The 13,789-nt window shown below is 41.6% G+C and overlaps 1 protein-coding gene across 5 annotated transcripts in view; it reads right to left on the bottom strand.

Moving 5' to 3' along the window:
* The window catches only part of LEF1 (lymphoid enhancer binding factor 1), a 112,627-nt gene that overhangs the window by 27,821 nt on the left and 71,017 nt on the right, over positions 1-13,789 (bottom strand). For 4 of the 5 annotated variants that reach the window (XM_081208149.1, XM_081208151.1, XM_081208148.1 and 1 more), the window contains exons 6-9: positions 8,664-8,754; positions 4,703-4,786; positions 2,343-2,465; positions 732-894 (exon numbers count right to left, since the gene is read on the bottom strand). In XM_081208149.1, coding sequence (XP_081064275.1) covers positions 732-894; positions 2,343-2,465; positions 4,703-4,786; positions 8,664-8,754 — 461 coding nt within the window. The remainder of the gene's footprint in view (positions 1-731; positions 895-2,342; positions 2,466-4,702; positions 4,787-8,663; positions 8,755-13,789) is intronic. The other variant, XM_081208152.1, reaches the window with a different exon arrangement.

The following is a 13,789-nucleotide window of genomic DNA, read 5'->3' as shown; positions in this document are numbered from 1 at the left end:
CCAGAATCTTATCTCCCCTCCATCTCCACAAACGAACTTTGACAGGTGTATAGGACAGCCCACCTGCCAATCATCTGACATCCTAATGATGCCAATGATTGACACTTGGAAAGGTCTTTTGTGCTGCTTGTTGGGCTCTTTGGAAGCACAGTGCAACAGAGCTTTGCGAGCACGGCCAATTGGTAGAGCCTGCAAAGCCCCTTTTGGCCAACACCTGCCTTTACCTGCCACACACCTGGTGTCATATATGACTGCAGGTGTGGGGCTGGTGGGTGTGGCTGGTGAGTGTGGCCACCAGCCTGGGAAGTCTCATGAATCCATAGCTGTCAACGTTCCCCCTTTTTAAAGGGAAATTCCCTTATTCTGAATAGGATTCCTCGCAAGAAAAGGGAAAAGTTGACAGCTATGTGAATCAGAGATTCCCCACTTCTGGTCTAGCCTAGTGTTGACTTCTCTGAAACGCAGGTCACAGTCAGGAGTCTTTTTGGTTCTCCTACCTGTAAATGGAGGTCTGTGGACTTAAATTTGACCCTTTATGCATGCAAAACACGTGCTTTACCTTATGGGCCCCAGCTTTATGACACAACAAGGCTACTTGCTTTCATTTTAAACTGCATCACATCCCAGTAGCCAGTGACTACGTTGTCGAGGTGGGTACCGGGGCAAGGGTTTGTTGGACAGCACATACTGAACACAGAACATGCACATACACAAATACGGTTGTGTCATACCCTTCTGCCAAGAATCTGATTGATAGCTGCACTTTCTTTCAGAGTACACTCTGCTACGACATTCGCTCTCATCTCTTTCATGTATAACATGAAAGCATTCAGAGGCTTCTTAATGTGAGGTCTTTTGGGCTCCTGTTCTTTCCTCTGTTCATGCTGAGGCTTCCTAAAGGGAGCAGGAGGAAAGGAAATACAGAAAGAGCAACTGTTACCATTTTCAACACGTTATTTCAGATGACCAACTATTATTCTGAGCAGCCATGCTTGATTGGTTATCACATTTTTGGAGAGAAGAGGAAACACCCTATATGTTCTATCACAATGTTCCTCCACCAGTGGATTGGGACCCACTTTCAGGTAGTCCTCAGTGCCACAGCCTATCCAGTGCCTCCTAACTGGCTTGCCCCACCAACCCCTGATATAACCCCAGGCTTCTAGTTAGATGAGTGCTAGCACCAGCAACCCCTTGCATGCTGAGTCAAGATGGTCAGGGGCCAGAGAAGTTCCAGGAGTGGGGCAGGGGTGGGGAAAGGCATGAAGGAAGGGGCTAGAAGAGGGGAAATGTTGTAGGAAGGAGAAGGGAATATAAAAGAACCAGGAGGGAGGGAGGGAGGAAATAAAGTGGCAATGTGTTGTGTTGTTCTTTTGAAGGAGGGTGGTGGTGGGTACAAGTTGAGTACAAAGAAGAGCATGAAAATAGCTTACAGGATATGGGTAAAAATCTTTTGAGAGACAGGTGGGGATGTGAAGCAGAGAAAGAAAGAAAGAAAGAAAGAAAGAAAGAAAGAAAGAAAGAAAGAAAGAAAGTCTTTTCCACTTAAGAACATTTGGATCAGCAAATTCTGCCTAAAATCATGAGGACATCACATCATCTCCAGAACAAATATCTGTACTTGAGGAAAGCTGAGCTATGGAATTTCATTCTAGGGTTCAGTTCCCAAAAGACCCATTTTGTCAAGCTTGGGAACTTTATCACTGAAGAATGCCACTGGTCCTAGGGATAGAGGCAACTATTCTAGACCCTTGTCACTTTTGCAAAATTCCACGTTTTGCATAATTATTTTGGCTAATTCCATTCTATCTCTGCATTAACTTGCATTTTAAATAATAATATTTAAATACATATTTAACATTTTAATATGTACTTTCATGTGTATCCTCTTAAAACTCTGAAAACATTGGAGAAGCCTGACGTCCAGTGGACAGATGCATCCCGATATGCTCATTACTCTTGAGAGGTGAGGATTTTGTAAGCATGCAACTAACATGGGAGTTATGTTCCGGGGATTGCACCTAAAGCCAAAATTACGTAAAGTCAAAACCCATTGGGTACAATGGCGGGCAGGATTGCCAAAGTCATTTTCCCCAGAACCCTGCCCCCTTTCCATCCCCCTTTTAATTTTTTTATATATTTTTAAAATACTAATGCAATCACTATTTCTTTGTTGAAGAATACCAAACATTGACATGGTATTTAGACACAGATTCAGTGATTTCCCATGGGAAGTGAAAAAGAGAGAGACTGAGACTACTTATTTGCCATGCTTGCTCAACTTTTAAGGCATTGCAGATGAAAGACTAGAGATTGCAATTAAAGACCAGAGGAAAACTCACACGTGCATTAAGTCACTGTCTGTGTGTGGATGTTCTTGTTTGACTTGAGGTGTTACAATAGCTGGGTGAGGGATTCCAGTTGTGTGGGGTCCTGGAGGACCAGGGATCATATGATGTGAAAACCTAAAAAAAGAGAAAAAAGTACAGTCTTCTTCATAATGGGAACTCAAACACAGTATAGGATACCTACAAATCACTCAAGACAGGCCTAGGAGGCAGTTCATTCATACCACTTAAGAAACCATGATACACCAATGTGGGAAACAATTATTTGGCTAAAACGTGTGTTACAAATAGGGTTTTTAGTCTCCTGTTATCTGTGGCTTTGGGAATCTGGAATTAGACACAAGTGAATTTAACATGGCCAATAATTTCAAAAGAATAAAGCCCTTAACCAAAAAAACTGTTTCCACACAAGTATAAAAGATATTGAGTTATCCACCACCAGCCAACAAAAGGTAGTAATTGTCATGCAGAAAATTAAAAAAAACCTCCAACAAAGGTAAGTTGCGTATCTTTAGAAAAGGACATTAAAACCTGTCTTACATTTCATCAACCTTACTTGATCACATATCAAACTTTTAAGTCCCCAAGCGTGTGGGGGAAAGAATATGGGCTAGTGTTTTGCCTTAGGCACAGATCCAAATCAGTGTGCTTCTATTGGGATGGCTCATACTACAGATAAATTGAAATAAATATTTAAAATGGCATTACTGAACTAATTTGCTACTTCCCCTTTGAGGTTTCTTTAGTTTTCTCTCCCCCCCCCCCGCCCCCCCACCTGAAATGTGTTGGTAAGGTAACCTTCTTGCATATTCCATCAAGAAACTCACAGGGCAGGGAAATTAGCATGTGCTCTTAAAGAGCACACTGAAATGTTTTTAATGGTGGCTTGCTCAACTAGGAATTTGCAAGACATCTTATTCCTAAAGATGCATAAAAACAGTGATTAAAGGGGCAATCCTATGACAAAATCCACCAGGATGAGCAGTTTAGGATGCAGCAGATCTATGGCTCAGCCAGCTGATTCCTGTCTTGGCCAGCATTAAGTCCCAACCCTGGCTCAGCTGAAGATATGCTGGTGTAATTTGCTCATCCTGCCTTAACCAAGGCTGGCGTAAATCAGCAGAAAGGGATGTGGTGGGGCGTGATCAGAGGGGAGGACTTAGGCTGGATCCTAAACCCATTCAACTTGATCACGTGACTTGGCAACCTGGCATAGAACACTACTTTAAATACCAGGTTTAGGCACAGCAGCAGTTCTACTGCTGAATGAGGTTTGGATCTGGTGTAACTTTATGCAAGTTTAACTTACACCAGTGTGCTCTACGCCGGCTTCTTGTGCATAGGATTGGTCCCTACATGATAAAAGCACATGTAAAGAAATGTGATAGAACCCACACCTAAATAGCAAATGCCTGTGTTAATCAACAGTTCTGTGTTTTAAATATGTGTAAAATATGCAGAGGTTCACTAAAACCTTTGGGTACACCAAGCACAGGATATAGAGGCCACCTTCCCATAGTGCAGAAATGTAAAGTGTGACGCGAAAGTGTTGTCCTTGCCATGTCCCAGTTAGTGCTGCTTGCTTGCACTAACACTGCCACCCATTCACACGCCACTATTACAGATATAACCATGTGTACACAGCTTCTTTGCCTTTATTTTAAAACAGATTTGGGCTTGGAAATTTCTTTGAGGTGCTGCAATCTACATGAAAAGAGTAAAGCACAGGAGCAGGGAGTGAAGCCAAAGCGACTCTGATCAAAGGAGTGACCATTTTATACTTAGTGGTTATATTCATGGGGTGCAAAACGACAAACACCAGTGCAGTTTGAATGACTATCTGGTCTTTTATTATAATTATTTTACATTTATATTCCACCATTCTTTGCATTACCCATAGTATTACTTAGGGTTTCCAAGAAGTCTTCTATTCAGGCACTGATCAAACCCAGACCTGTTTAGCTTCAGCAAGGCTGCGGTAACATGTGCCTTTAGACCAACGTTCCCCAACCTGGTGCTCTCCAGATGTTTGGGACTATAACTCCCATCCCTCCTGACTACTGGCCCATGTTGGCTGGGACTGATGGGAGATGTAGTCCAAAATATCTGGAGGGCACCAGATATTGGGGTAGGCTGTTTCAGATTCCAGCCCTGACTATATGCTGAAGGTCATTAAAATGAGATTTAGGTAAGCTGTATAAACACAGTATAGTTTATAGGTATAAATGCATTTTAGCTGACTGGGGGAAGGGGGTAGCAAGCAGAGGCATACACCAGGATGCAAGCAGGGGAGCAAACTGCCCCTCTAATTCCAGCAGTTACACCTCAGCCACTCATTCCGCACCTAGACCTACCTTGACATGGAAGTGTCGACTGAAAGTGAGGGTGGGTAGGGCTGCCTGAATCCACTTGAGATGGGATATACAGGCTGACCTTGCCTGAGGTCACAGAAGAAAGGAACCCATCAATAATATGTAACAGAAGTGAGCCTGCCTTTTTACCAAACACCAATGAGTTGAGATGCGAGCTATCAACGAAAGCATACTGCACTGCATTCTGATTTAGGATTCTACAGCAGGCTTCCCCAACCTCGGCCCTCCAGATGTTTTTGGCCTACAACTCCCATGATCCCTAGCTAGCAGGACTAGTTGTCAAGGATGACGGGAATTGTAGTCTCAAAACATTTGGAGGGCTGAGGTTGTGGAAGCCTGTTCTACAGATTCCCTACTGAGAAAGACCACCACCACGGATCTTGGGAACATTAACTTGAAGTGGATAACCTTCAACGCTACCTTTAACCTTTAACACTTTCTATAAAATGGATTCGAATAAACTAGAATTTGCTTTGTGATAAGGGGTGCAGTATTGACTTGCCAATGAAACCCTAGAAACTATACTTCTGTAAAAAGAGGGTGGGTGTCTATTGACCTCTAACAAAGAATCCTCTGTAAACTGCAGTTCCCATGATTCTTTGAGGGGGGCTCCATGGCAGTCAAAGTGAGACAAAACTTATACTCATAGTTCCACTGCAACCAACAGGTGTTTATACGTCAGTCTGCCAATACAGTACATTAAAAGTGGGAAAGTTTTTACCATGGGACTAATTATATTTCTGAAAAGTGTTAGTAGCATCAGTAACTCCCAAAGAACATTAATTTGTCAGTAAAGTCACTTCAGGGTGTTGCAAGATATCATTATGATGATTATCTGGGAAGATAAACCTCCACATCTAGCAAAAAGAGCATATATGAGGCCTAGATCCTAAGAACAGCTAGCTTAACAAACATATTCTTAAATTAACAGGATTTAGGAGTAAAGGATAGGTTTTTGTCATGCAAAATAAAGAAATAATAAAATGTTACTCAAATAACCATTAAAGTAAATATAAATTTCAATTTCAGTGGTACTTCAAATTTATATATTTTCTTCTATCAGGATGAGGTGAAGAGGACATACATTGGAAATGTTAAATTTTGGAAGCTGATGTTACTTCATATGTTTTGGACTTTTCCTTATTTATCTATTTTCTGGCAAAAAGTGCTGGTAGAAATATAACTGGCTGCAACATTCCTAAAACATCTAAACTGATTCTCTCTGCATATTTAAATGAGATCTTAAATGAAGAGGATTTGGATTAATGACTACTATCTTACCTATTGCTAGATTGCTAGATCAGTGGTAACTAAAAATCTTTAAAATCCTTCTTTCAGTGAGTGGATAGTAGCTTTTGATAAGCAGCACTCTTTACTAAAGTTAGCTATTACAAAAAAGGCCAAGAGGGTGAACACACAATAAATTTATGGAAAAAATAAGATGATACATAATAAATACAGGTTAAAGATAACATCAAACCTAGTTCTTTAGTATAATTAATATAATTCCTTTCTGGCAACTATATTGATTATAGGATACTGAGTTAATTATTTTAACAGTCCTGCCAAATCTTATTGGATCAATATATTTTGGGAAAGATTGTGTATATTTGTAAACCAATTGCATTTTTTAATATTTATGATTTCTATATGAAGGGGGCATAGTGGATTCAGATTCCTGAAATGCGGTAGTTTGAGTGCACCATACAGACAAGCATAAGAAGCACCACTGCAGCTTCATAAGATTCTATTTTTGCCTAGTCTTTTCCAGGCAAGGTATTGAGGCAGCTTATTGTCTTGTTGACAGCATCACTTTTCCATGACCTACTGAAGTTACCTAGTATGGTTTGAAACAATGCAAACAGTTCTCTTTTTTCGGTAGTGAAAACTAAGCATGTATTTTTACCGAAAGATGTGTATGCAAGCAACTTGAGTGCAAAACATGAATCTTAAGAGAGGGAGAGAGAAAGCAGGGCACACAGAAAACAAACCAATGAACTCTTGGTTTGAAGTTCCAGTCTCCTTCAGAATGCCATATCTCACTAGCACAAATTGATTGCTTCAACTACTTTGAACTTTTTCTGCTTAGTTTACATTGTCTTTTCCTCCAGCTTGCATTGATGCAACTTCTGAGCAGGATTCAACACACTTAAGTAGCAAAGTTCAGAGAGAATAATTGATCTACTCTTGAAAGACTTCGCTCAATTCTATTTAAGCAGAGCTATCGATTGACAGATTTAATGTTTTAAGAAATTGGCATTTCCAAAGCTATTGGCCCTTTCTTTCGCTCACCATGACGGTCTTCACACTTAAACAGAGCTCTGCGTGTGTGCAGTAGGGAGGGCCAGTGCACCAAAGGGTTGGGGGAAAAGAAAAAGAAATCCAAATATAGCACATTTTCAGCTACAGTAAGCAGAGTGTAAGAGTAATCTGTGCTAGACTTCATCATTTGTGTTATCAGCATTTTCCTCCAGATTCACCCTCTTTGCAAAAACATCTGCATTGAGAAAGCATTTCGAAGAAATGCCAAAACTTAAAAGCTGGAATCAAAACCATGAGAAAGGCTTCCATAGTGTAAAAGCAGCTGTGCAAAAGAGAACAGGCACCACACATCCTGCTCTTTCAAATTCTCTTCTAATTACAAGGTCATTTTGAAAAGTTGCAGCCATTTTTTACTCATGGTGCTGACAGCCATTTTGCTGTTATTTTCCAAAATATCGAGGGAAGATTACTCAAAGATTTGGGCCCAATCTAACAAGGTGTAGAGAGCCTACAGCTGTGGAATTTTCATGTCTGATGTGTGTGGCAAAATGCCAAAATGCACACTCCCAGTATAACAAATCCAAAGAGGTGCAGAAATTGCCAACTATAGAACTCTAAAGAATATATCATTTTAGCTCACTACACTCCAGATGTCATTCTTTTGTTGTCCGCGTCTGAATCACTCTCTTGCTGGATGGCAGTGCAATTTATTAACATGACTGGGGGAAGGTTTACTGAAGGTATACACAGTCACTCTGCAATGGCTCTTCTTTAGATGTGATTGCACCATGAAGTGCTCGAATAATTGTGTTTTCACTCTGTGCCCAATGGTGGCGCAATGGGTCAGTGTGTCTGTCTGGTAATGGGAAGGGTGGTGTCTCAAGCCCACTCAGGGATACCTGTGGACAGGATTCCTGCATGGCAAGGTGGCTGGACTCTTAGGGGTCTCTTCCATCTCTACAATTCTAGGACTCTATGAAAAGGACCCATCTGCCACATGGACAGTGCCTTGAGCAAATCAATTGCAATTATTCAGTGGCAAGAAGGCAATGCACATGCTCAGTGGCATTCATGTGCCTGCCCCAATCCTGACCCCTACAAACATTTAGAGGAAAGGCCTTGTGAGCACTGGGCCAAATGAACCATGTTGAAGGTACAATACATACTAGAGTTCAGTACAGTCATACCTCGGGCTGCAAACGTGTTCCATGTGGGAGGCACATTCGCAACCCACAGAGTTTGCAACCCACAGCGCAGCACCACGTCTGTGCACATGTGTGAAGCGATCCGGCACTTCTGCGCATGCGCGTGGTGTCATTTTGCGCTTCCGCGCATGTGCGAGCACCGAAACCCAGAAGTAACCCGTTCTGGTACTTCTGGGTTCGGCACGGTCTGCAACCCGAAAACACGCAACCTGCAGCGTTCGTAACCCGAGGTATGACTCTAAATACAAATCTACAGTTTATGAAACAATTGCTAGTTACAATCAATTGCTACTTCGTTATTTACTCATTGGCATTTCCACGGATTTCTACTTTTTTAAAAATGTAAACAGGTAGGAGATACTTCTCAAGCCCATAAAGGCAGCAATTATGATTATTTTAAAACAAAAACAAACACGCACATACACAACTATGCAAGCACACACAAACTTAGTTCGGAAGCACCAGGAGGTTCTTACCAGCCAAGAGGTGGAGTAATCTGCCCAACACCACTGGGAGACAAGGGATAGAAAGTGGGCATATCAGGACCTGGAGGATGTCTGGACATGCCTGTTGAAAAGTATAGAGCGCAAGTTGTCATTTTGGTCATCAAATTATGAAATACTGTGTTAAAAAGAAATAGAAGCAACTCGTCCATAAATTAAAAGAAGAAAATGGAACAAAGCCTCTAAGCCCGTAGTGCATTTAGCATTTAGATTCACTTTAAAAACAAACACCTGCACGACTCATTTCATCAGCCCAGATTATGAATGATTAAATTTCAATTTTGGGGGGGTCTAAGAGTTTTCCCTACCTACTTGATAGCAACAGGGCAACTAGGACCGAACTGTCAACCAAACCAAAGACACACAGAGGAAAGACTAAAAGCTGGCATGTTCTCTGCCGAAACTATTTCTTAGATGCTACAGCTGGGATATGATCTGGGTCAGAAATGTGCTTGCTACAGCTGCTTTGTGCAACAGAGCTATTGACCCCAAGATATTAAGGGTTGGATTCAGATACATGCTTAGGCCCCATTTAAATTAAGGGACTTAAGTTGTTACTTACTTAACCACATCATTTATGGTAAAAAAATTAAAAACCACAATGTCATTCAACGAAACAGTCACAGAGTCTATCATAGGATTCTAGAGTTGGAAGGAACAATCAAATTAGTGATTTTACATGCCATATAGCCACTTTGTAAGAATGGCTGGTGTCAGCATCTAGCAAATTCAGATAGCTACCCAAGGCCCACAGATGTTTGTAAGAACCTGTTAATCCAAGCCTTGGATCTGGTGTGAATAGCTATAGTAAAATCTAGACACTGGCTCTCAGAATGCATTTCATGTTCCAGGGGGATAGTTATAGCTATCTATCTGTTGCAACAACAACAAAATCTTACAGCATCTTAAGTGCTAATAAATTGATTGTGGCATAAGCTTTCATGCACCAGAGCCCACTTTGTCAGATATATACTCTACTCAGTAGGTAAGTATATACACCCCGAGTACAAAGAGAAGGAAAAGTGATTGATTGTATTTCTAAAGCAAAGTCAAAAGGTCAAGCAATACAGGACATAGCAGTAAGTGAATCACAGTGCTATGCAGAACACAAATGACTTCAAGATCCAATCGGAACGGATGTAACCCACTGACGAGTGGATGCTGATAATGAACAGGCATTGCAAGATCAATAGCTTAAACACACACCTAACAATTGCTTTCTGCAGTGATCTAGCAATTCCTAGGATTTGCTCAGATGAAACATCAGAGCACCAAATTTGCTAAGAGAATCATACTCATCACATTTGAAACTTACATAGGAATACTGTGATCCTGTGATCTCCTGGGACCACAAAATGCCCTGGGAATTGAAATGCTCCCCTGCTGGTATTCAAATATCACCAATTTGTCCCCATTTATCTTCTTGCATGAGAAATAAACTTATTTAAAGCAATGATAGAAGGACATCACTGCTCAGTCATACAATGTTAGAGGATGGGTAGATGAACAAGACTTTGATTTTATGGCCATTGTAGTTTGGTCCCATGACAGTGTTGCCAGAATAGCTAGGGTAGCAAAATGGCACCAGTTTATATATTTTTAAACTCCATTAAGTGGCCTATTTCTGCTAGTTAGCAGTTGCTTCAGTTAAGAAGTGCTATCTGTTAAGAAGGTGTTGTGAGGTGGAATTATCATCTTCCAGGATGAGCTGTAGACAGCAAATGGCATTCAGTTAGCCTTTTGCTGGGTCCAATCCACTGACAGCAACTCCTTTGTACCTGCCTTGACTTAGTTGATCTGGTTTTCCTTCTTCCCAAGTGAGTGCTCCTGTTTTAAGAATGCATTATGTAAAACTTGAAGGTGGTAGTCTCTAACCAAAGGAATGGATAAATGCAGTTACATCATCCAGTAGACAATGTATTCTGCGGTATGACCTGGATGGCAGCTTGAAGCATATACGGTAAGTACCGGTATGTCAGCAAATTGTAGTTTCCAGGAAGACTGTGATGCGCGGAAGATAAGTATGACTGCAGGCGATTTTGGTCCTAAGAATAAACTCTTCTTAGTAAGGCACCTGTCCTGTGAGAATGCCAAAATATGAAACAGGATTATCTAGTTTCTGCATTCAGGGTAGCAGCTAGGATAATATTGGGCGTGTCTGCGTAGATTTGTTCCTGAAATTCTGTAGGAAGGTTCCCCCTGCAGCTCTGAGCCCGGCAAGCTGCATGAAGATATAAACGTTCCATGTAAAAGTCCAATCTATATTGAAACCACCAGGAGAGGTCCACACATTAACCCTTTTCCAGTGTCAAGAGGATAGTTGCTGTCACCAGTGCACTGCTGAGTGATGTGACTGAAGTATTCCTTGAATTGGGGATGGTGGAAATAAACTTCCATCACTGTAAACCTCTGCAACATATATGCAGATGTCACTGAGCCAAAAGAGAGTTTCCGAGACAAGACGTGGCTCTTCTGCCTAAGTCAGCATGAGACTGAGCAGGTTAACAATTTTGCCAGGTGAGTTAAGGGCACCACTCTTGTGGGTCCTTGCAACATGCAGGAGTTTCGCATAGAAAATAACGTTGAAAAATATAGATGGATTGCTTTGTTTTGGGAACATACTGCAAAGTGCAAACTTGTGGAGAAGGTTGGGTCTATGTAAGGCTCTGTCCTTGAGAGTTCATCATTCTTCATGCTCAACTGTTTGCCCCACTGCACAGCAGCCTTATATCAAGTCACACCATTTGTCCACCTAGGCCAGTACTGTCAACACTGATTGGCAGCAGTTCCCCACAGTTTCAAACAGGAATCATCCCCGGCCCGACCTGGAAATGATGGGGATTGAACCTGTGGCCTTCTGCATGCAAGGCAGATGCCCTTCCACTGAGCTACAGAGACCCTTCCCCAGACTGCTTACCAGATTGGATTCAGTTTTCATTTGTGCTCTGGTTGGTACTGTGATGCACCAGCTGTCCTGCCTTGCACTGACTGACCTTTTGTCTTCAGTATTTATACGTGATACGTAATTTTTAAAAGATTCCTTCTCTCTATACTAGGATATACATATATATACCTACCCACTTAGGTGACTGCTTCGTCTTTCTGATGGAGGAGGATCTGGTTCACAAAAGCTTAGGCCACAAGACCAGTAGTTTTTATATAGCATGGTTAATTTTCACTCTGATTTAAAAAGAAAGAGAGGAAGAAGGTTACAGCCTATAAGTCAAGGGTGGAGTACCTCTGGCCTGCTGGATGTTATTGGACAATAACTCCCTTAATCCCTGACCATTGGGCTTTGCTGTCTGAGGGAGATTTTTTTGGGTCCAACAACTTCTAGAAGACCACAGATTCCCCACCCTGTGAAAAATGATAAAATAAAAGTATATGGCGAAGCTTATCTGATCTCTCTCTCTCTTAAAGGAAAGAAGTCTTGTAAAACAAATCAGAATGAAACATTTTCAGAGGGGCTGAGAGAGCAGAAAAACAGCAGCTCCAAACAGGCAGCAGACCAGACTTATTAGATTAGATAAATTGCTGCTTGTACATTTTCTGTGGTTCCCTTGTGATTCACAGATTTTGGAAACTTGCTACCACAGAGGATCGGTGGTTAATTAAGAATCATTTTCAGGCGTGTAATGGTCACACTTGATATGATTCATTTGGCTCCTGATTGTCACTCCAGCTTCAGCTAAGCTCCTTGTCTCTGACTCTTGTGGGCGCCAAGGTCAATCTTTTGTATTGGTTAGTATTTTTGCAATGGCATAAGGAAGTCCCACTGGAAATGATCCATCAACTCACATTCTCAAGAACATAGAAATGCTACAAACTCAAAAAAACCACCTCAAGGATTAAAGCTAATCCTAGTCCCAGATGAGCCCTATGGTTTTCATGCTCTACCTAAATCTCATGCCCCAAGGAGGCACACAGAATTATGGTCACAGAGACCATTAAACCATTGATTTATTTAGTGCATTAAAGAACGAACGCAAAAATCACAGGTCTCTTTTCATATGTAAAGTCCTCTATTCTAAGTGAGAGGAGGTATAAGTGACCCTGCCATTTTGTGGGGGGGGGGGGGGAGGGAGGAGCTGACTACATCAAAATTCAATATTATCAAAACAGGTTTCAACATTTGGGGGGGGGGGGCATGAAGGAAAGCCATAATGGCAGAAAGGTTTATGTGGCAAATAGATGGTGTGGGGCTCCTGGTTCAGGCTACAATCACCAGGGGGACAAAAGCTTAAAGTCCCCGTTCCTACACTCTCATTATTGTCCTTATCTGTTATTGTTTTGTTTTTTGTTTTAACTATTTATTTTGTGTTTTTATCCTGTATTTTTTATCTTGGGAACTGTCCTGAGATCTTTGGATGAAGGGTGGTATATTAATCAATTAATTAATAACAATAAAAGCTTTCGGAGCAGCTTTCAAGAATCAGTTCTAAGATGGTCCCTACTCTCAAGCTCAAAATCTAAAAAGGCACGAGACATGAGAAAAACAGTGGCTGTTCTGGCTCTTTTACCCTTGATAAAGGCAAGTGCTCCTCTGTTTCCCCAGATTCAGAAACAGAACTGGTGACAATGTCTAGGCCAAGGAGATGGGGTCGGTCTTGCCACACCATTCTTCCCTCACCACACATGTCGCTAAACTGCATGCTAGACTATGGAGCATTGCCCAGAGACACAAGACAATGTCAAGCACGTCAAAGTGCAAGTAGATATATAGGTACCACTCCGGCGGAAAGGTAAACGCCGTTTCCATGTGCTGCTCTGGTTCAGCAGAAGCGGCTTAGTCATGCTGGCCACATGACCCAGAAGCTGTATGCCGGCTCCCTCAGCCAGTAAAGTGAGATGAGCGCCGTAACCCCAGAGTCGTCCGCAACTGGACCTAACGGTCAGGGGTACCTTTACCTTTCCTTCTTTTATGTGTGTGAATATTTTATATACAGAATGGGGATAAATACAAATTTCACAAATACAAGGAACATTTATAATTAAAGAAGTTTACAATGAGCAATCATTATGTACCAATGTGAATAGAGGGGAGAGAGAATTAGATTATCACCCCAAACTTGCCCAGCATCCATTGTTTATGCAAGCAA

Source organism: Podarcis bocagei (genome assembly GCF_964188305.1).
Source record: "Podarcis bocagei genome assembly, chromosome: 9".
Taxonomy (NCBI): domain Eukaryota; kingdom Metazoa; phylum Chordata; class Lepidosauria; order Squamata; family Lacertidae; genus Podarcis; species Podarcis bocagei.
Note: the sequence above shows the minus strand (reverse complement) of the source record. Positions and strands in the feature narration are given on the sequence as shown.